Here is a 23,480-nt window from a genome sequence, read left to right on the forward strand (position 1 = left end):
TCCGCAACAAATGGGACATCAACCTCCAGAGGAGAGACTAGGAACGCGGGGCGATACTCACAGAGGTGAGTCCAACCCAACCAGCTGCATACAGACGCCTGCCCTTTAAAACGTTGTCAAAGCCGCCTCCCCGCGAAGGTTAATGGGCCAAGTGAGGGGATTAGGAGTCGGGCCAGAGAGCGGTGGAGTAACTAAAATGCAGAGACGGGAGGCGCATAGGGGTCGGGGGGAGGTGTTACAGAGAGAGAGTGGGATGTAGGGGCCGGACGGGGTTACAGAGAGAGAGAGGGTGGGGTGTAGGGGCCCGGGGGAGGTGTTACAGAGAGAGAGAGAGAGGGTGGGGTGTAGGGGCCGGAGTGAATTACAGAGACAGGGAGGGGTGTAGGGGCCGGAGGGTTTACAGAGACAGGGAGGGGTGTAGGAGCCAGAGGGGGTTGCAGAGACAGGGAGGGGTGTAGGGGATGAGGGGGTTATAGAGGGAGGGATGGGTGTAGGGGTTGGAGGGGGTTACAGAGACAGGGAGGGGTGTAGGGACCAGGGGGGTTTACAGAGACAGGGAGGGGTATAGGGGCCGGAGGGTTTACAGAGACAAGGAGGGGTGTAGGGACCAGAGGGGTTACAGAGACAGGGAGGGGTGTAGGAGCCAGAGGGAGTTACAGAGACAGGGAGGGGTGTAGGGGATGAGGAAGTTACAGAGGGAGGGATGGGTGTAGGGGCCAGAGGGGTTACAGAGACAGGGAGGGGTGTAGGAGCCAGAGGGGGTTACAGAGACAGGGAGGGGTGTAGGGGATGAGGGGGTTATAGAGGGAGGGATGGGTGTAGGGGTTGGAGGGGGTTACAGAGACAGGGAGGGGTGTAGGGACCAGAGGGGTTACAGAGTCAGGGAGGGGTGTAGGGGCTGGAGGGGGTTACAGAAACAGGGAGGGGTGTAGGGACCAGAGGGGTTACAGAGACAGGGAGGGGTGTAGGAGCCAGAGGGAGTTACAGAGACAGGGAGGGGTGTAGGGGATGAGGAAGTTACAGAGGGAGGGATGGGTGTAGGGGCCAGAGGGGTTACAGAGACAGGGAGGGGTGTAGGAGCCAGAGGGGGTTACAGAGACAGGGAGGGGTATAGGGGATGAGGGGGTTATAGAGGGAGGGATGGGTGTAGGGGTTGGAGGGGGTTACAGAGACAGGGAGGGGTGTAGGGACCAGAGGGGTTACAGAGTCAGGGAGGGGTGTAGGGGCTGGAGGGGGTTACAGAAACAGGGAGGGGTGTAGGGACCAGAGGGGTTACAGAGACAGGGAGGGGTGTAGGAGCCAGAGGGGGTTACAGAGACAGGGAGGGGTGTAGGGGATGAGGGGGTTATAGAGGGAGGGATGGGTGTAGGGGTTGGAGGGGGTTACAGAGACAGGGAGGGGTGTAGGGACCAGAGGGGTTACAGAGACAGGGAGGGGTGTAGGAGCCAGAGGGGGTTACAGAGACAGGGAGGGGTGTAGGGGATGAGGGGGTTATAGAGGGAGGGATGGGTGTAGGGGTTGGAGGGGGTTACAGAGACAGGGAGGGGTGTAGGGACCAGAGGGGTTACAGAGACAGGGAGGGGTGTAGGAGCCAGAGAGGGTTACAGAGACAGGAGGGATGAGAAGGAAATTGCATTTATATAGCACCTCTCCCAGAGTCTGTGATTGTAACCCTGCACTCGGCCGCTTCCTGTCAATCTGAGCCGGAGCTGAAGGTCAGGAGGGCAATAGATTCGCCACGCACTGGGGGTGTGGTGAGGGAGGACGACCACGGCATAGGTGACCTTCCGCCCGAAGCCGCGTCCGGGGGAGTTGTGTGTACATGTGCCGGCAGGTTTTCACCAAGTCATCCCCTGGGGTTGGAGAGCCCACATCTCCCGGACACTGACTGCCCCAACACACCGGTCTCAACTAGCGGAATATGGAGTGCTCATCCTCCGTGGTTCCGTTTGGGCCACTTTACCCCGGCCCGCGTCCTTCTTTTGCCAACACACAAACAAAATGCTGGTGAAGGCAGCAGGCCAGGCAGCATCTATAGGGAGGGGTACAGTCGATGGAGTAGACTCGATGGGCCGAATGGCCTACTTCTGCTCCTTTGTCTTGTCTTGTCCTGACGAAGGGTCTCGGCCCGAAACGTCGACTGTACCTCTTCCTAGAGATGCTGCCTGGCCTGCTGTGTTCACCAGCAACTTTGATGTGTGTTGCTTGAATTTCCAATTTCTGCAGATTTCCTCGTGTTTTCGATCTTTCTGCCTTGCGTCTCTACACGCAGCTTCTTTTTATTAGAACATACAACAGCTTCCTCAAAGGTCAACTCGCAGGCTGAATCGGCGGTAAGGAAAACAAATGCAACGTCGGCATTCCTTTCCAGCGGAGCAAGCCGAGGCTTCATAAGGCACTAGTGAGGGATCACAGAGAACTGACAGCAGTTTCGGGCCCCTTATCTAAGAACAGATATGCTGACATTGGAGACGGTCCAGAGGAGATTCGCGAGAATGACAGGGTTAAACGTCTGAGAAGCGCGTTTGATGGCTCTGGGCCTGTACTCTCTGTAGTTCAGAAGAATGAGGGGCGATCTCATTGAAACCTACGAATATCGAAAGGCTTACACAGAGTGAAAGTGGCGAGGATATTTCCTATGGTGAGCAGACGGCACAGCCTCAATAGACAGACATCCATCTGAACAGAGAAGGAATCGCTTTAGCCAGAAGATGCGTGAATCTGTGGAATTCGCTGCCCACACGACTGTGGAGGCCAGGTCTTTGGATACGTTTAAAGCAGAGCTCGAAAGGTTCTTGATTAGTCAGGGTGTCAAAGATAATAGGGAGAAAGGGATTGAATTGAGAGGGATAATATATCAGCCATGATGGAATGGTGGAGCAGACTCGATGTACTGAATGGACTAATTCTGTTTCTATATCTTAAGGTCTTCTGTTGTGCTGACCTTTATAAACCTACTTCAACATAACCCATCATTTTTCTATCATCAATGTGCCTATTTAAGAGTCTCTTAAATATCCCTAGTGTATCTGCTCTACCACCAGCCCTGCAAGTGTGTTCCACGCACCCACCACTCTTTGGGAAAAAACTCATTGACTCTAGTCTAAGCCCGTCTTGTTGATGGACCAGTCCATCTGTATTTTATGCCTCGATAACTACTTCTGATATTCCCTATAGCCACCACCCTCTGTGTGAAAAACAACCCTTGGGTCCATATTAAGTCCCTTTTCATTGTAAGCACTTTTATCACTTCCTCTGACAGCTTATCCCCAAAACCCACCACCCTGTGTGAAAAACATAGCCCCCGGGTTGAGCTAAATCTTTGTGCCCTCTGTGTAACCATCGCTACCACTTCCTCTGACATAGACCCACCACCCTCTGTTTTAAATCTTGCCCCCTCATCTTGGGCTTGCACACTTTTTCATTCCCTTGCCTTGGGTCATAGAAACATAGAAACATAGAAAATAGGTGCAGGAGTAGGCCATTCGGCCCTTCGAGCCTGCACCACCATTTATTATGATCATGGCTGATCATCCAACTCAGAACCCAGCCTTCCCTCCATACCCCCTGACCCCTGTAGCCACAAGGGCCATATCTAACTTCCTCTTAAACATAGCTAATGAACTGGCCTCAACAGTTTGCTGTGGCAGAGAATTCCACAGATTCACCACTCTCTGTGTGAAGAAGTTTTTCCTAACCTCGGTCCTAAAAGGCTTCCCCTCTATCCTCAAACTGTGACCCCTCGTTCTTGACCTCCCCAACATCGGGAACAATCTTCCCGCATCTAGCCTGTCCAATCCCTTTAGGATCTTATACGTTTCAATCAGATCCCCCCTCAATCTTCTAAATTCCAACGAGTACAAGCCCAGTTCATCCAGTCTTTCTTCATATGAAAGACCTGCCATCCCAGGAATCAATCTGGTGAACCTTCTTTGTACTCCCTCTATGGCAAAGATGTCTTTCCTCAGATTAGGGGACCAAAACTGCACACAATACTCCAGGTGTGGTCTCACCAAGGCCTTGTACAACTGCAGTAGTACCTCCCTGCTCCTGTACTCGAATTCTCTCGCTATAAATTCCAGCATACCGTTCGCCTTTTTCACCGCCTGCTGTACCTGCATGCCCACTTTCAATGACTGGTGTATAATGACACCCAGGTCTCGTTGCACCTCCCCTTTTCCTAATCGGCCACCATTCAGATAATAATCTGTTTTCCTATTTTTGCCACCAAAGTGGATAACTTCACATTTATCCACATTAAATTGCATCTGCCATGAGTTTGCCCACTCACCCAACCTATCCAAGTCACCCTGCATCCTCTTAGCATCCTCCTCACTGCTAACACTGCCACCCAGCTTCGTGTCATCCGCAAACTTGGAGATGCTGCACTTAATTCCCTCATCCAAGTCATTAATATATATTGTAAACAACTGGGGTCCCAGCACTGAGCCTTGCGGTACCCCACTAGTCACCGCCTGCCATTCTGAAAAGGTCCCGTTTATTCCCACTCTTTGCTTCCTGTCTGCTAACCAATTCTCCACCCACACCAATACCTTACCCCCAATACCGTGTGCTTTAAGTTTGCACACTGATCTCCTGTGTGGGACCTTGTCAAAAGCCTTTTGAAAATCCAAATATACCACATCCACTGGTTCTCCCCTATCCACTCTACTAGTTACATCCCCAAAAAATTCTATGAGATTCGTCAGACATGATTTTCCTTTCACAAATCCATGCTGACTTTGTCCGATCATTTCACCGCTTTCCAAATGTGCTGTTATCACATCCTTGATAACTGACTCCAGCAGTTTCCCCACCACCGATGTTAGGCTAACCGGCCTATAATTCCCCGGTTTCTCTCTCCCTCCTTTTTTAAAAATTGGGGTTACATTAGCCACCCTCCAATCCTCAGGAACTAGTCCAGAATCTAACGAGTTTTGAAAAATTATCACTAATGCATCCACTATTTCTTGGGCTACTTCCTTAAGCACTCTGGGATGCAGACCATCTGGCCCTGGGGATTTATCTGCCTTCAATCCCTTCAATTTACTTAACACCACTTCCCTACTAACATGTATTTCACTCAGTTCCTCCATCTCACTGGACCCTCTGTCCCTTACTATTTCTGGAAGATTATTTATGTCCTCCTTAGTGAAGACAGAACCAAAGTAATTTATTCCATTGGTCTGCCATGTCCTTGCTCCCCATAATCAATTCACCTGTTTCTGTCTGCAGGGGACCTACATTTGTCTTTATCAGTCTTTTCCTTTTTACATATCTATAAAAGCTTTTACAGTCCGTTTTTATGTTCTCTGCCAGTTTTCTCTCATAATCTTTTTTCCCCTTCCCAATTAAGCCCTTTGTCCTCCTCTGCTGAACTCTGAATTTCTCCCAGTCCTCAGGTGAGCCACTTTCTCTGGCTAATTTGTATGCTTCTTCTTTGGAATTGATACTATCCCTAATTTCTCTTGTCAGCCACGGGTGCACTACCTTCCTTGATTTATTCTTTTGCCAAACTGGGATGAACAATTGTTGTAGTTCATCCATGCAACCTTTAAATGCTTGCCATTGCATATCCACCGTCAATCCTTTAAGTGTCATTTGCCAGTCTATCTTAGCTAATTCACATCTCATACCTTCAAAGTTACCCCTCTTTAAGTTCAGAACCTTTGAGTCCATTGAGAATTGTCTTCAGTTCTGGTTGACTCACTATAGGAAGAATGTGGAAGCTTTCGAGAGGGTGCAGAGGAGATTTACCAGGATGCTGCCTGAATTAGAGAGCATGTCTTGCGAGGATAGGCTGAGTGAGCTAAGGATTTCCTCTTTGAGCAAAGGAGGGTGAGAGGTGATTTGATGGAGGTGTACAAGATGATAGGAGGCATAGATCAAGTGGGCAGCCAAGGGTGGAAATGGCTGATACAAGGGGACATAATTTTAACGTGATTGGAGGAAAGTATGGGCGGGGGGGGGGATGTCAGAGGGAGGTGGGTTTTTTTACACAGCGTTGAGTGCGTGGAACACGTTGCCAGATGTGGTGGTAGAGACAAATAGATTAGGGGCTTTTAAGAGACTCTTAGCTGACAGAAAAATAAAGGGCCATGTGGGAAGGTAAGGTTTAGACTGATTTCAGAGTAGGTTAAAGGGGCTGAAGGGCCTGGGGCTGTGCTGTAAAATTCTATTTTCACTCATTGCCGGGCGATGCCGCTGGAAAACTGGGCTCGGTGCACGGAAAGCACCCCACTTACTCTCCCGGGTGTGCGGAGATCCTCTTCCCGAGCGAGCTATGCTCGCCCACTCTTCCTCCGCCACACTGTCCACGCGGGAGGCATCCAGCTCTGGCTGCGAGTCCCCTCCTCGCTCGTCCTCATCCTGATCCTGCTCCTGAATGGACTCGCGTCTCCCTGAGGTTCCAAGCAGCGAGGTGGGAGAGGGATAACAAGTCAGCAGATCATCTGATAAAAGTGTGGGATGGGGATGGTCAGGGAACAAGGCTGGACTTCACAAACCGAGGCCAAGGTATGGATCACAAGCTGAGCTTGGTTTTCCCGATGGTTCACTCCATTAGTTCTCCATGAGTATCAATGAGGGGTAACCAACCAGTAGCCCTAACTCCAGAATCCCGGGTTCCATCTTGACTTCGGAATTTGTGGAGTTTGTACGTTTTCCCTGTGACCGTATGGATTTACACAGGGTGTTCCGGTTCCCTGCCACATCCGAAAGACCTGCAGGTCAGTGGGTTAATTGGCTGCTGTAAAGTGTCCCCAGTTTGAAAGGGTTAACGTAGGGAGAACATATGATGCTTGTGCTGGAGTCGAGAAGAATGATGCGGGATCTCATTGAAACCCATCAATATTGAAAGGATGGGTATGGAGAGAATGTTTCCTATAGTGGGCTGGAGGAGACAGGGGAGCCTGGGACCAAAGGGCACAGCCTCTCAATAGAAGGATGTCCCTTGAACATGGATGAGAAGGAACTGGTCAGGGCATCAAGGGCTATGGCGAGAGGTAGGTTTATGGGTTTGAATGGGATCCGAGATCAGCCATGATGAAATGGCGGAGTGGACTCAAAGAGCTGAATGGTCTAATTCTGCTTCTGTGTCTTTTGGTCTAAGAGGAAGCATTTTACCAGACAGAGAGTGGTGGGGTGGGGGCTCACTGTCTGGAAGGGGGGGCAGCAGAAGCACTCTCCACATCATTCTATTTAAGATACATCATCTGATTGAGGTTTATAAGTTTATGAGCAGTATATAGAGTGGACAAAGGCTTTTCCCGCCAGTTTTGAATAGTCTAATACATCCAGTACAAGGCAGCTCACTTGATTGGTACCCCTTCCACAAGCATCCAATCCCTCCCCCACTGATGAACAGCTGCAGTGTGTGTACTGTCTCCAAGATGCACTGCAACAACACACCAAGGTTCCTAAGGCAGCACCTTCCAGACCCACGACCACCACCATCTCGAAGGATGAGAACAGCAGATACCTAGGAACAACACCACTTGGAAATCCCCCTCCAAGTCACTCACCAACCTGACTTGGAAACATATCATCATTCCTTCATTGTCACTGGGTCAAAATCATGGAATTTTCTCTCTAACAGCACGGTGGGTGTCCCTACACCTCAGGGACTGCAGTGGTTCAAGAAGGCAGCTCATCACCACCTTCTCAAGGGCAACTAGGGATGGGCAGCAAATGCTGGCATAGCTGGTGATGCCCACATCCCGTAAATGAATAAATAAACAGGGGGCTTTCATTTAAGGTGAGAGGGGGTGATTTCAAAGATGTCGAGGGGCAAGTTATTATTTATTTATTTATTTTTATACACAGAGAGTGGTGGGTGTCAGGGACGTGCTGCCTGGGGTAGTGGCAGAGGCAGATAGATCAGAAACTTTTCAGAGATGTGAGATGGACACATGACACATGAATGTGAGGAAATGGAAGGATACAAACATTGTGTAGGCAGAAGATTAGTTTAGTCAGCTACTTAATTACTAATTCGATACTACATTGTGGGCCAAAGGGCCGAGGCTGTGCTGTGCTGTACTGTTCTGTGTTCTATGCTGGGCTTCAGACACAGTGTTGGGGTGGAATTGTGGTAGGGGAAGGGAGTGCCACGGGGGTCTCTGTTTTATCAGCATGGACATGTTGTACTGAAACAGCCTCCCTTGTGCCTCACACCCCTGTGATTACACTACCATGGGTCATAGGCAGTGGGCTTTGCAAGATCTAGAGGTGGTCCTAGAGATAGTGTAGCAGTTAGCATGATGCTATCACACATCACGGTGTCAGAGTTCAGAGTTCAATTCCAGCATTGTCTGTAAAGAGCTTGTACATTCTCCCCTGGTTTCCTCCCACAGTCCAAAGGCATATGGGTGAGTAGGTTAATTGGTCATTATGAATTTTCCCGTGATTAGGCTCGGATTAAACTGGGGGGTTGCTGGGTGATGCGGATGGTTGGGTCGGAAGGGCCGGTTCCGTGGTGTATCTCTAAAATAAACAGACAGATAGGTAAACATCTATTAAATAGATAGATAGATAAATAAATTAATAAATTAATTAATTAATTTCAAAATAAATAAGGTTTCTCCAAGCCTTTTCCAGGAAACTGTAAAGACATGGGTGGGGAGACAGAACTCAGAAATCCTTTCCTCAGAGGCCACAAATACCCGTCTGAGGAACTGCAGGACTGGGTGATTTTCTCCAGATTTGGGCAGTTACGTGATCTGGAGTAGCAGAGGTGCCAGGAATGAAGATACAGATCCAACTGGCTCAAGGAATGGAATGGTCTTAGGGTGTTCCCTGTGTAACCAAGGTTATCCAACAGGAGCGATTCAAGGTGAGTTTGAAGAGAGACTTGGTATTGAAGGTGTAGAGCCTTACACTTTGGTCCTGGTATCTGTGATATTCAGCTTTAACACAGTACTCTCCGTTCCTACCGTCATACTAAGGAGCTGATGCATGTAACCGTTCTAAACACTTTCTGCATTTATTTCTTCATACAAACACCGTTAAGTGGAACAAACTGTGAATCAGCACATTTAACTGGGAAGTGGGGAACTGTGAATCAGCACATTTAACTGGGAAGTGGGGAACTGTGAATCAGCAGATTTAACTGGGAAGTGGGGAACTGTGAATCCGGACATTTAACTGGGGAAGTGGGGAACTGTGAATCAGCACATTTAACTGGGGAAGTGGGGAACTGTGAATCCGGACATTTAACTGGGGAAGTGGGGAACTGTGAATCAGCAGATTTAACTGGGAAGTGGGGAACTGTGAATCAGCACATTTAACTGGGGAAGTGGGGAACTGTGAATCCGGACATTTAACTGGGGAAGTGGGGAACTGTGAATCAGCAGATTTAGCTGGGAAGTGGGGAACTGTGAATCAGCAGATTTAGCTGGGAAGTGGGGAACTGTGAATCAGCAGATTTAGCTGGGAAGTGGGGAACTGTGATTCGGCACATTTAACTGGGGAAGTAGGGAACTGTGAATCCGGACATTTAACTGGGAAGTGGGGAACTGTGATTCGGCACAGTGGTGGCTAGCACAGAGCAGATAGACAGAACGGTTTTACCACCCCACTCTGTGCTGAAACCATCCCATTCCACATTCATTGTCCAGATCCAGTTCCCCAGGACAACGGCCAGAACCTCGGGCTGTCTGTGAGGTGTTTGCATGCCCTCTCCGTGGCCCACATTCCAGAGGCATGTGGGTCAGGCTAGTGAGTTCTGAATATGCTATGTTGTTGCCAAAACTGTGGTGACACTTGTGGGCTGCCTCCAACACAATCCACGCTGATTTGATTTGACAGAGATGATGTATTTCACTGTACGTTACAATGTTTGATGTACATATGACAAATAAAATCAATCTTTATTTCTATCTCATGATTCGCTTCCCCTCAGCTGAGCAGGTCTGTTCTGAAGGTGAAAAGCTGCAGGATCCACCCATGATCCAGGTGAACCCCTCTCTGTTACTTTTCAGAAGGTGGGGGTCACTGTAGTGGATGAGTTTAGGACCAGAGGACACAGCCTCAAACAAGACTAGAAGGACGTTCATTTGGAACAGAGATGAAGAATTTCTTTAGCCAGAGGATAGTGAATCTGTGGAATTCATTGCCACAGGTGGTTGTGGAGGCCACGTCATTGGGTCTATTTGAAGTGGAGGTTGATAGGTTCTCAATTTTCAGGGTGTCAAAGGTTATGGGGAGAAGGCAGGAGAATGGGGTTGAGAGGGATAATAAATCAGCCATGATGGGATGGTGGAGCAGACTCGACAGGCCAAAAGGCCCAGTTCTGCTCCAACGTCTTGCAGTCTCAGGGTCTCACCTCAGCCTGGGGTTTAGTGCCTCTCAGGAAGAGGATGGTGAGTGGGTGCTTGATCCAGACCAGCTCACTTTGCCACAGGGTATTGCTTCTCCTGCCGGGAATTCAGAGTGGGCTCTGGGATTTGGACACTGCAGCCACCACCCAGCAGATGGGACGTCCCCTCTGACCCAGGCGTGTTGGGGGAATTGGGTGAGCTGATTGACAGCTCGTTGACACACACTGGTCCCTCAGATATAAAACTCAGACACACAGGAACACCAACACGTCACTCTGGATAAATGCAGAACGCAAAGGGACCTGGCAGGTACAATGCACCAGCAGCTGGTACACAGCACAGGTTAATACTGGAGTGCAGTGCAGTTGGTGGTAAACCTCCAGAGCAGAGCAGACATGGGGGGTTATACCACTCCGACGGGCCAATAATCATCACACCTCATAACCAACCAAACCTCCCATCCAGGCCTCATTCCCCAGCCTGGGTGTACCTCCGCGTCCTGAAGACACGAGGGTTGGTGGGTTAATTGGCCACACCTCTCTCCCTTCAGAACGCAGAGCCAGACACTCTGGTTCCAGGTCAGTCTTGACCTCTGGCGCTGTCCTTGTGGAGTTTGCATGTTCTCCCTGTGACCCATGTGGGTTTCTCCAGAATGCTTCCATTCCCTCCCACATCCCAAAGACATGCTGGTCAGAGAGTTAACTGGATGCTGTAAATTGTCCCCAGTGAGTAGCTGAGGGGTGGAATTTCGGGGGAGTTACTGGGAGTGTAGGAAGAATGAAATTTCATTCATGTAGGTTAAATAAGTGTTTTAATGGTTGGCATGACCTCGATGGGCCAAAAGATCCACTTCTGTGCAGTCTGTCCTCTGTGCTTAGTTTTATCACAGGAAACAGGCTTCAGTGAGGGCTATTAAATACATATTTCACTCAAGTTAATAATAGTAACTTATACTAATTAGGCTAACAACAACAAATTGTGTAGTTAAATGGCTGACGGCATTTGATGCTCCGGGCCTGTACCCACTGGAGTTTAGAAGAATGCAAAGGGGATCTCATTGAAACCTGTCAAATTGACATGGAGAGGAAATTTCCTGTAGTGGGGGAGTCACAACCTCAGAATAGAGGGATATCCATTTAGAACAGAGATGAGGAAGAATTTCTCCAGGCAGAGGGTGGTGAATCTGTAGAATTCATTGCCACAGACATTTGTGGGGGCCATGTCATTGGGTATATGTAAAGCGGGGGGTTATTCATTCTTGATTAGTCCGGGGGCTACAGGGAGAAGGCAGGAGAACAGGATTGAGGGGGTTGATAAATCAGCGACACTGGAATGGCTGAGCAGACTCGATGGGCCTAATTCTGCTCCTATATCTTATGGCTGCACTTTAGCTGAAGCCTCCAATTCCAGTACGAACCATTGTCATGGTAACGGTGAATCGAAGGCTGGGTGCAGAGCTGTGGAGGGAGGTTTGGTGGATGGGTTGGGAGGGGCAGCAGACTGAGAATGCGAGCCTCGGGGTTGAACAGTGTCACAGTAGTACCAGTTGAGTAGAGTCTGGCTGACCATTTCCTCTCTCAGTGGCCCATACAAAGTCACAATGGATTGGATCACACGGTAACCTCTCCTTTCTAGCTTAAAGTTGGGAAAGTGAGCCAAAGTTGAGTTCAACATCTACAAAATAATGAATTAATGTATGAAGAAACATGTTTATTAGTTGAATCTGTAACTCATTTCATTTCTCTTTGTAGTTTCCATTTATTTATTAAGAAACTGGCAATTCCATCTCACTGAGCCCAGGCACCCAGCCATTAACCCTAGCGGTAATACAGGACCATTTACAATCACCAATTAACCTACACAACTCATATGGGTTTGGACTGTGGGAGGAAACCAGAGCACCTGGAGAAAACATATACAGTCACCAGAACATAGAAACTCCTTACGGGAGACGCAAGAATTGAACTCCAACTCTGATGCCCTGAACTGCAACAGCATCGTGCTAACTACAACACTACTGTGGCACCCCAACTTACGTTGTCGACAACACTGCCCACACTCGTACATAAACACAAGGGATTCTGTAGATGCTGGAAATCCAAAGCAACACAAACAAAATGCTGGAGGAACTCTGCAGGTCAGGCAGCAACTACAGAAGAGGAATAAACAGTCAACTCTTTGGGCAAAGACCCTTCATCAGGACTGAAGTGGAAGGGGGCAGTAGCTGGAATATGAAGGTGAGGGAGGTGTAGGAGGACAAGGTGAGACTAGGTGGGTGGAGGGGTAGGATGGGATAAAGTATGAAGCTGGGAGAGGATAGATGGAAGTGGTAAAGGCTGGAGGAGGAGGAATTGGATCGGAGTGGAGATGGACCATGAGAGAAAGGTCCTGATGAAAGGTCTCATTCTGAAACATTGACTGTTTATTCTCCTCCACAGACGCTGCCTGACCTGCTAAGCTCCTCCATTGATTTGTGAGTGCCACTCCTCGTACCGTCCAGACAACACATTCCCAGAGTCACTGATCGGATCCAGCAAGGGGATCACGCCAACGGCAGGGAGAAGGGCTTCCAGAAATGGAAGGAGGAAGAGAGGATTCCTAACTGGAGCTGACAGGGACTGACATGTGACACGGAAAATTACAGTCAGGAACTCGGGAGAAATGTCCCTCTCCGGAGGGGATGGGAAGACCACTCTCACAGGAGGAGTGAAGTGGGTTTAGGGAGGAGCTGAGGGATAGCATTGCTGTGGTGAGTGTCATGGGATTGGAGAGTGTGGGTGGAGGGGTGGACAAGTATGGAATAAGCTGGGGGAGTGAGGGCGTTGGGTTTTAAAGCAGGTTAGGGAGTAGGCTGAGGGGTAAGGGGAGGGGATTGGAGTTGGGGGTGGAGGGGTTTGAAGGGGGTAAGGGGAGCAGATTGGAGTGGGGGTGGAGTGGTTCAGAGGGGGTAAGGGGAGGGGATTGGAGTTGGGGGTGGAGGGGTTCGAAGGGGGCAAGGGGAGGAGATTGGAGTGGGGGTGGAGTGGTTCAGAGGGGGTAAGGGGCGGGGATTGGAGTGGGGGTGGAGAGGTTCGAAGGGGGTAAGGGGAGGAGATTGGAGTGGGGGTGGAGTGGTTCAAAGGGGGTAAGGGGAGGGGATTGGAGTGGGGGTGGAGAGGTTCGAAGGGGGTAAGGGGAGGGGATTGGAGTGGGGGTGGAGTGGTTCAAAGGGGGTAAGGGGAGGGGATTGGAGTTGGGGGTGGAGGGGTTCGAAGGGGGTAAGGGGAGAAGATTGGAGTGGGGGTGGAGTGGTTCAAAGGGGGTAAGGGGAGGGGATTGGAGTGGGGGTGGAGAGGTTCGAAGGGCATAGGGGAGTGAGGGTGTTGTGGTGGGTTCTGGGGACAGTGCATGGAGGGGGGAGTGAGAATGTTGGGTTTTGAGTGTGGGATAGTTCCGGGAGGAAAGGGAGAGTGCGTGGGAGTGAAGGGGAGGGGTTGTAAGGCAGGACACGGCCGTGCAGCCAGGGATTGATGGACTCTCTGATACGCCCCTCCCTCTAGAGCCTGTTCTATGAGGTTCACCGCAGCCCTTGACAAGCACGCAGACACATGAACACACACAGCACAGGTCATGATCAGCTCTGGTCTCCGGTTTACTACACAAAGGCTGAACTCTGCAAGAAGCACAGTTGACACTGGCATGTTGGCACGGCATGGCTCCATGGTGTGGTGTTGGTCGAATGTAGCCAAAGTCAACACAGCAAGACAAGGGGCATGCAGAGGGAGCAGGGAACATGCTTACTTACCAGCTGCTGATCTCCCTGAGACAGAGAGCTCGGCAGCACACACATCCACCAAACTCCCTCTCCACGTGTCACCCGTGGCTCTCAGTTGCTGCTCACCACCCGTTGCTGAAGTCACCTTGATGGACCTCCTGTTGTCCACACTGGTTCTGGGATCATCTCCCACCAGCTTGCTGAGCTCACCGTCTCCCTCACATACACGAGGGACGAGCATTTCCGTACTCTCTGCTGCTTCCCCGTCGACCGTGACCTTGGGCTCCTCACCACCACGCTCCACCGTTGCTGCAGTTACTCCCGCCTCCTCGCTGGCTGCACGACCACCTTCATCTCCAGCCTCATGGACCCCAGCTTCCGATGAGTCGCCATCAGACCCCTCGCTGGATCTCGGGAAGCCAGATGAGGATGAGTGGGAGTGGTCGCTCCCTGTGGCACAGCGGATACGAAAACAACAGGTCAGGTGGAGGGACGAGGGGGACAGGAGGGGTGTTGGGGTGAGGGGGTGGGAGACAGGAGGGGTGTTGGGGTTGAAGGGGTGGGAGACAGGAGGGGTGTTGGGGTTGAAGGGGTGGGAGACAGGAGGGGTGTTGGGGTGAGGGGGTGGGAGACAGGAGGGGTGTTGGGAGACAGGAGGGGTGTTGGGAGACAGGAGAGTGCGAGAAAGGAAGGGGATGTTCGGTCTGGAGGGCTTTACAGAAGAAGGGAGGGTTTAAAAAATTGAAGATTTTAAAAAACTACTGCGTGCAGCAATTTTCAGAGATTGAACTGCACCCAATCAGTGAAAAGGATTCAAGAGCCAAAAAAGACATAAGGCAAGGGCAAGCAGAGCTCGCATTGCTAGAGTGGGCCAGTGATTGAGAGGGGAGGATTTGGCTTATCGGGTTTGGGTGAGGGAAGTATCTGGTAAACTTTTTTATTCTTCATCCATCATCTGTCAGGGAACAGTTAGTATAGTCAGAATTGACTCCAGGGCTGTGTTGTACACAGTTAGTGAGAGTGACTCGAGGGCTGTGTTGTACACAGTTAGTGAGAGTGACTCCAGGGCAGTGTTGTACACAGTTAGTGAGAGTGACTCCAGGGCAGTGTTGTACACAGTTAGTGAGAGTGACTCCGGGGCAGTGTTGTACACAGTTAGTGAGAGTGACTCCGGGGCAGTGATGTACACAGTTAGTGAGAGTGACTCCAGGGCACTGATGTACACAGTTAGTGAGAGTGACTCCAGGCAGTGTTGTACACAGTTAGTGAGAGTGACTCCAGGGCACTGATGTACACAGTTAGTGAGAGTGACTCCAGGGCAGTGATGTACACAGTTAGTGAGAGTGACTCCAGGGCAGTGATGTACACAGTTAGTGAGAGTGACTCCAGGGCAGTGTTGTACACAGTTAGTGAGAGTGACTCCAGGGCAGTGTTGTACACAGTTAGTGAGAGTGACTCGAGGGGTGTGTTGTACACAGTTAGTGAGAGTGACTCCAGGGCAGTGATGTACACAGTTAGTGAGAGTGACTCCAGGGCTGTGTTGTACACAGTTAGTGAGAGTGACTCCAGGGCTGTGTGGTACACAGTTAGTGAGAGTGGCTCGAGGGCAGTGTTGTACACAGTTAGTGAGAGTGACTCCAGGGCTGTGTTGTACACAGTTAGTGAGAGTGACTCCAGGGCTGTGTTGTACACAGTTAGTGAGAGTGGCTCGAGGGCTGTGTTGTACACAGTTAGTGAGAGTGACTCCAGGGCTGTGTTGTACACAGTTAGTGAGAGTGGCTCGAGGGCTGTGTTGTACACAGTTAGTGAGAGTGGCTCGAGGGCAGTGTTGTACACAGTTAGTGAGAGTGACTCCAGGGCTGTGTTGTACACAGTTAGTGAGAGTGACTCCAGGGCAGTGATGTACACAGTTAGTGAGAGTGGCTCCAGGGCAGTGATGTACACAGTTAGTGAGAGTGACTCCAGGGCAGTGTTGTACACAGTTAGTGAGAGTGACTCCAGGGCTGTGTTGTACACAGTTAGTGAGAGTGACTCCAGGGCAGTGATGTACACAGTTAGTGAGAGTGGCTCCAGGGCAGTGATGTACACAGTTAGTGAGAGTGACTCCAGGGCAGTGTTGTACACAGTTAGTGAGAGTGACTCCAGGGCAGTGATGTACACAGTTAGTGAGAGTGACTCCAGGGCAGTGATGTACACAGTTAGTGAGAGTGACTCCAGGGCTGTGTTGTACACAGTTAGTGAGAGTGACTCCAGGGCTGTGTTGTACAGAGTTAGTGAGAGTGACTCCAGGGCAGTGTTGTACACAGTTAGTGAGAGTGGCTCGAGGGCTGTGTTGTACACAGTTAGTGAGAGTGACTCCAGGGCTGTGTTGTACACAGTTAGTGAGAGTGGCTCGAGGGCAGTGTTGTACACAGTTAGTGAGAGTGGCTCGAGGGCAGTGTTGTACACAGTTAGTGAGAGTGACTCCAGGGCAGTGTTGTACACAGTTAGTGAGAGTGACTCCAGGGCAGTGATGTACACAGTTAGTGAGAGTGACTCCAGGGCTGTGTTGTACACAGTTAGTGAGAGTGACTCCAGGGCATTGTTGTACACAGTTAGTGAGAGTGACTCCAGGGCTGTGTTGTACAGAGTTAGTGAGAGTGACTCCAGGGCAGTGATGTACACAGTTAGTGAGAGTGGCTCGAGGGCAGTGTTGTACACAGTTAGTGAGAGTGACTCCAGGGCAGTGATGTACACAGTTAGTGAGAGTGACTCCAGGGCAGTGATGTACACAGTTAGTGAGAGTGACTCCAGGGCTGTGTCGTACACAGTTAGTGAGAGTGACTCCAGGGCTGTGTTGTACACAGTTAGTGAGAGTGACTCCAGGGCATTGTTGTATACAGTTAGTGAGAGTGACTCCAGGGCAGTGTTGTACACAGTTAGTGAGAGTGACTCCAGGGCATTGTTGTACACAGTTAGTGAGAGTGACTCCAGGGCAGTGTTGTACACAGTTATTGAGAGTGGCTCGAGGGCTGTGTTGTACACAGTTAGTGAGAGTGACTCCAGGGCAGTGTTGTACACAGTTAGTGAGAGTGACTCCAGGGCAGTGATGTACACAGTTAGTGAGAGTGACTCCAGGGCAGTGTTGTACACAGTTAGTGAGAGTGACTCCAGGGCAGTGATGTACACAGTTAGTGAGAGTGACTCCAGGGCTGTGTTGTACACAGTTAGTGAGAGTGACTCCAGGGCTGTGTTGTACACAGTTAGTGAGAGTGACTCCAGGGCAGTGTTGTACACAGTTAGTGAGAGTGACTCCAGGGCAGTGATGTACACAGTTAGTGAGAGTGACTCCAGGGCACTGATGTACACAGTTAGTGAGAGTGACTCCAGGCAGTGTTGTACACAGTTAGTGAGAGTGACTCCAGGGCAGTGATGTACACAGTTAGTGAGAGTGACTCCAGGGCAGTGATGTACACAGTTAGTGAGAGTGACTCCAGGGCAGTGATGTACACAGTTAGTGAGAGTGACTCCAGGGCTGTGTTGTACACAGTTAGTGAGAGTGACTCCAGGGCTGTGTTGTACACAGTTAGTGAGAGTGGCTCGAGGGCTGTGTTGTACACAGTTAGTGAGAGTGACTCCAGGGCAGTGTTGTACACAGTTAGTGAGAGTGACTCCAGGGCTGTGTTGTACACAGTTAGTGAGAGTGGCTCGAGTGCTGTGTTGTACACAGTTAGTGAGAGTGACTCCAGGGCAGTGATGTACACAGTTAGTGAGAGTGACTCCAGGGCTGTGTTGTACACAGTTAGTGAGAGTGACTCCAGGGCTAGTGGTACACAGTTAGTGAGAGTGGCTCGAGGGCAGTGTTGTACACAGTTAGTGAGAGTGACTCCAGGGCTGTGTTGTACACAGTTAGTGAGAGTGACTCTAAATCTGTGTTGTACACAGTTAGTGAGAGTGGCTCGAGGGCTGTGTTGTACACAGTTAGTGAGAGTGACTCCAGGGCAGTGTTGTACACAGTTAGTGAGAGTGACTCCAGGGCAGTGATGTACACAGTTAGTGAGAGTGACTCCAGGGCAGTGATGTACACAGTTAGTGAGAGTGACTCCAGGGCAGTGTTGTACACAGTTAGTGAGAGTGGCTCGAGGGCTGTGTTGTACACAGTTAGTGAGAGTGACTCCAGGGCAGTGTTGTACACAGTTAGTGAGAGTGGCTCGAGGGCTGTGTTGTACACAGTTAGTGAGAGTGACTCCAGGGCAGTGTTGTACACAGTTAGTGAGAGTGACTCCAGGGCAGTGATGTACACAGTTAGTGAGAGTGACTCCAGGGCACTGATGTACACAGTTAGTGAGAGTGACTCCAGGCAGTGTTGTACACAGTTAGTGAGAGTGACTCCAGGGCAGTGATGTACACAGTTAGTGAGAGTGACTCCAGGGCAGTGATGTACACAGTTAGTGAGAGTGACTCCAGGGCAGTGTTGTACACAGTTAGTGAGAGTGGCTCGAGGGCTGTGTTGTACACAGTTAGTGAGAGTGACTCCAGGGCAGTGATGTACACAGTTAGTGAGAGTGACTCCAGGGCTGTGTTGTACACAGTTAGTGAGAGTGACTCCAGGGCTGTGTTGTACACAGTTAGTGAGAGTGACTCCAGGGCTGTGTTGTACACAGTTAGTGAGAGTGACTCCAGGGCTGTGTTGTACACAGTTAGTGAGAGTGACTCCAGGGCAGTGATGTACACAGTTAGTGAGAGTGGCTCGAGGGCTGTGTTGTACACAGTTAGTGAGAGTGACTCCAGGGCTGTGTTGTACACAGTTAGTGAGAGTGGCTCGAGGGCAGTGTTGTACACAGTTAGTGAGAGTGGCTCGAGGGCAGTGTTGTACACAGTTAGTGAGAGTGACTCCAGGGCAGTGTTGTACACAGTTAGTGAGAGTGACTCCAGGGCAGTGATGTACACAGTTAGTGAGAGTGACTCCAGGGCTGTGTTGTACACAGTTAGTGAGAGTGACTCCAGGGCATTGTTGTACACAGTTAGTGAGAGTGACTCCAGGGCTGTGTTGTACACAGTTAGTGAGAGTGACTCCAGGGCAGTGATGTACACAGTTAGTGAGAGTGGCTCGAGGGCAGTGTTGTACACAGTTAGTGAGAGTGACTCCAGGGCAGTGATGTACACAGTTAGTGAGAGTGACTCCAGGGCAGTGATGTACACAGTTAGTGAGAGTGACTCCAGGGCTGTGTCGTACACAGTTAGTGAGAGTGACTCCAGGGCTGTGTTGTACACAGTTAGTGAGAGTGACTCCAGGGCATTGTTGTACACAGTTAGTGAGAGTGACTCCAGGGCAGTGTTGTACACAGTTAGTGAGAGTGACTCCAGGGCAGTGATGTACACAGTTAGTGAGAGTGGCTCGAGGGCAGTGTTGTACACAGTTAGTGAGAGTGACTCCAGGGCAGTGATGTACACAGTTACTGAGAGTGACTCCAGGGCTGTGTTGTACACAGTTAGTGAGAGTGACTCCAGGGCTGTGTTGTACACAGTTAGTGAGAGTGACTCCAGGGCAGTGTTGTACACAGTTAGTGAGAGTGACTCCAGGGCAGTGATGTACACAGTTAGTGAGAGTGACTCCAGGGCACTGATGTACACAGTTAGTGAGAGTGACTCCAGGCAGTGTTGTACACAGTTAGTGAGAGTGACTCCAGGGCAGTGATGTACACAGTTAGTGAGAGTGACTCCAGGGCAGTGATGTACACAGTTAGTGAGAGTGACTCCAGGGCAGTGATGTACACAGTTAGTGAGAGTGACTCCAGGGCTGTGTTGTACACAGTTAGTGAGAGTGACTCCAGGGCTGTGTTGTACACAGTTAGTGAGAGTGGCTCGAGGGCTGTGTTGTACACAGTTAGTGAGAGTGACTCCAGGGCAGTGTTGTACACAGTTAGTGAGAGTGACTCCAGGGCTGTGTTGTACACAGTTAGTGAGAGTGGCTCGAGTGCTGTGTTGTACACAGTTAGTGAGAGTGACTCCAGGGCAGTGATGTACACAGTTAGTGAGAGTGACTCCAGGGCTGTGTTGTACACAGTTAGTGAGAGTGACTCCAGGGCTAGTGGTACACAGTTAGTGAGAGTGGCTCGAGGGCAGTGTTGTACACAGTTAGTGAGAGTGACTCCAGGGCTGTGTTGTACACAGTTAGTGAGAGTGACTCTAAATCTGTGTTGTACACAGTTAGTGAGAGTGGCTCGAGGGCTGTGTTGTACACAGTTAGTGAGAGTGACTCCAGGGCTGTGTTGTACACAGTTAGTGAGAGTGACTCCAGGGCTGTGTTGTACACAGTTAGTGAGAGTGGCTCGAGGGCAGTGTTGTACACAGTTAGTGAGAGTGGCTCGAGGGCAGTGTTGTACACAGTTAGTGAGAGTGACTCCAGGGCAGTGTTGTACACAGTTAGTGAGAGTGACTCCAGGGCAGTGATGTACACAGTTAGTGAGAGTGACTCCAGGGCTGTGTTGTACACAGTTAGTGAGAGTGACTCCAGGGCATTGTTGTACACAGTTAGTGAGAGTGACTCCAGGGCTGTGTTGTACAGAGTTAGTGAGAGTGACTCCAGGGCAGTGATGTACACAGTTAGTGAGAGTGGCTCGAGGGCAGTGTTGTACACAGTTAGTGAGAGTGACTCCAGGGCAGTGATGTACACAGTTAGTGAGAGTGACTCCAGGGCAGTGATGTACACAGTTAGTGAGAGTGACTCCAGGGCTGTGTTGTACACAGTTAGTGAGAGTGACTCCAGGGCTGTGTTGTACACAGTTAGTGAGAGTGACTCCAGGGCATTGTTGTACACAGTTAGTGAGAGTGACTCCAGGGCAGTGTTGTACACAGTTAGTGAGAGTGGCTCGAGGGCTGTGTTGTACACAGTTAGTGAGAGTGACTCCAGGGCAGTGTTGTACACAGTTAGTGAGAGTGACTCCAGGGCAGTGATGTACACAGTTAGTGAGAGTGGCTCGAGGGCAGTGTTGTACACAGTTAGTGAGAGTGACTCCAGGGCAGTGATGTACACAGTTAGTGAGAGTGACTCCAGGGCTGTGTTGCACACAGTTAGTGAGAGTGACTCCAGGGCTGTGTTGTACACAGTTAGTGAGAGTGACTCCAGGGCAGTGTTGTACACAGTTAGTGAGAGTGACTCCAGGGCAGTGATGTACACAGGTAGTGAGAGTGACTCCAGGGCACTGATGTACACAGTTAGTGAGAGTGACTCCAGGCAGTGTTGTACACAGTTAGTGAGAGTGACTCCAGGGCAGTGATGTACACAGTTAGTGAAAGTGACTCCAGGGCAGTGATGTACACAGTTAGTGAGAGTGACTCCAGGGCAGTGATGTACACAGTTAGTGAGAGTGACTCCAGGGCTGTGTTGTACACAGTTAGTGAGAGTGACTCCAGGGCTGTGTTGTACACAGTTAGTGAGAGTGGCTCGAGGGCTGTGTTGTACACAGTTAGTGAGAGTGACTCCAGGGCAGTGTTGTACACAGTTAGTGAGAGTGACTCCAGGGCTGTGTTGTACACAGTTAGTGAGAGTGGCTCGAGTGCTGTGTTGTACACAGTTAGTGAGAGTGACTCCAGGGCAGTGATGTACACAGTTAGTGAGAGTGACTCCAGGGCTGTGCTGTACACAGTTAGTGAGAGTGACTCCAGGGCTAGTGGTACACAGTTAGTGAGAGTGGCTCGAGGGCAGTGTTGTACACAGTTAGTGAGAGTGACTCCAGGGCTGTGTTGTACACAGTTCGTGAGAGTGACTCTAAATCTGTGTTGTACACAGTTCGTGAGAGTGGCTCGAGGGCTGTGTTGTACACAGTTAGTGAGAGTGACTCCAGGGCTGTGTTGTACACAGTTAGTGAGAGTGACTCCAGGGCAGTGATGTACACAGTTAGTGAGAGTGACTCCAGGGCAGTGATGTACACAGTTAGTGAGAGTGACTCCAGGGCAGTGTTGTACACAGTTAGTGAGAGTGGCTCGAGGGCTGTGTTGTACACAGTTAGTGAGAGAGACTCCAGGGCTGTGTTGTACACGGTTAGTGAGAGTGGCTCGAGGGCAGTGTTGTACACAGTTAGTGAGAGTGGCTCGAGGGCAGTGTTGTACACAGTTAGTGAGAGTGACTCCAGGGCAGTGTTGTACACAGTTAGTGAGAGTGACTCCAGGGCAGTGTTGTACACAGTTAGTGAGAGTGACTCCAGGGCAGTGATGTACACAGTTAGTGAGAGTGGCTCGAGGGCAGTGTTGTACACAGTTAGTGAGAGTGACTCCAGGGCAGTGATGTACACAGTTAGTGAGAGTGACTCGAGGGCAGTGATGTACACAGTTAGTGAGAGTGACTCCAGGGCTGTGTCGTACACAGTTAGTGAGAGTGACTCCAGGGCTGTGTTGTACACAGTTAGTGAGAGTGACTCCAGGGCATTGTTGTACACAGTTAGTGAGAGTGACTCCAGGGCAGTGTTGTACACAGTTAGTGAGAGTGACTCCAGGGCATTGTTGTACACAGTTAGTGAGAGTGACTCCAGGGCAGTGTTGTACACAGTTAGTGAGAGTGGCTCGAGGGCTGTGTTGTACACAGTTAGTGAGAGTGACTCCAGGGCTGTGTTGTACACAGTTAGTGAGAGTGGCTCGAGGGCTGTGTTGTACACAGTTAGTGAGAGTGACTCCAGGGCAGTGTTGTACACAGTTAGTGAGAGTGACTCCAGGGCAGTGATGTACACAGTTAGTGAGAGTGACTCCAGGGCAGTGTTGTACACAGTTAGTGAGAGTGGCTCGAGGGCTGTGTTGTACACAGTTAGTGAGAGTGACTCCAGGGCTGTGTTGTACACAGTTAGTGAGAGTGGCTCGAGGGCAGTGTTGTACACAGTTAGTGAGAGTGGCTCGAGGGCAGTGTTGTACACAGTTAGTGAGAGTGACTCCAGGGCTGTGTTGTACACAGTTAGTGAGAGTGGCTCGAGGGTTGTGTTGTACACAGTTAGTGAGAGTGACTCCAGGGCTGTGTTGTACACAGTTAGTGAGAGTGGCTCGAGGGCAGTGTTGTACACAGTTAGTGAGAGTGGCTCCAGGGCAGTGTTGTACACAGTTAGTGAGAGTGACTCCAGGGCAGTGATGTACACAGTTAGTGAGAGTGACTCCAGGGCTGTGTTGTACACAGTTAGTGAGAGTGACTCCAGGGCATTGTTGTACACAGTTAGTGAGAGTGACTCCAGGGCTGTGTTGTACACAGTTAGTGAGAGTGACTCCAGGGCAGTGATGTACACAGTTAGTGAGAGTGACTCCAGGGCAGTGTTGTACACAGTTAGTGAGAGTGACTCCAGGGCTGTGTTGTACACAGTTAGTGAGAGTGACTCCAGGGCAGTGTTGTACACAGTTAGTGAGAGTGGCTCGAGGGCTGTGTTGTACACAGTTAGTGAGAGTGACTC

At 50.3% G+C, this 23,480-nt stretch overlaps 1 protein-coding gene across 1 annotated transcript in view; it reads right to left on the reverse strand.

Annotated features, from left to right (window-relative positions):
- erich3 (glutamate-rich 3) overlaps window positions 1-23,480 on the reverse strand; it is a 167,478-nt gene that overhangs the window by 1,487 nt on the left and 142,511 nt on the right. Inside the window, exons 12-13 of the mRNA XM_063063472.1 lie at window positions 14,104-14,523; window positions 6,246-6,401 (exon numbers count right to left, since the gene is read on the reverse strand). Of these exons, the coding sequence (XP_062919542.1) occupies window positions 6,246-6,401; window positions 14,104-14,523 (576 nt within the window). The remainder of the gene's footprint in view (window positions 1-6,245; window positions 6,402-14,103; window positions 14,524-23,480) is intronic.

This window comes from Mobula hypostoma, chromosome 12, assembly GCF_963921235.1.
Source record: "Mobula hypostoma chromosome 12, sMobHyp1.1, whole genome shotgun sequence".
NCBI classification, from domain to species: Eukaryota; Metazoa; Chordata; class Chondrichthyes; order Myliobatiformes; family Myliobatidae; genus Mobula; species Mobula hypostoma.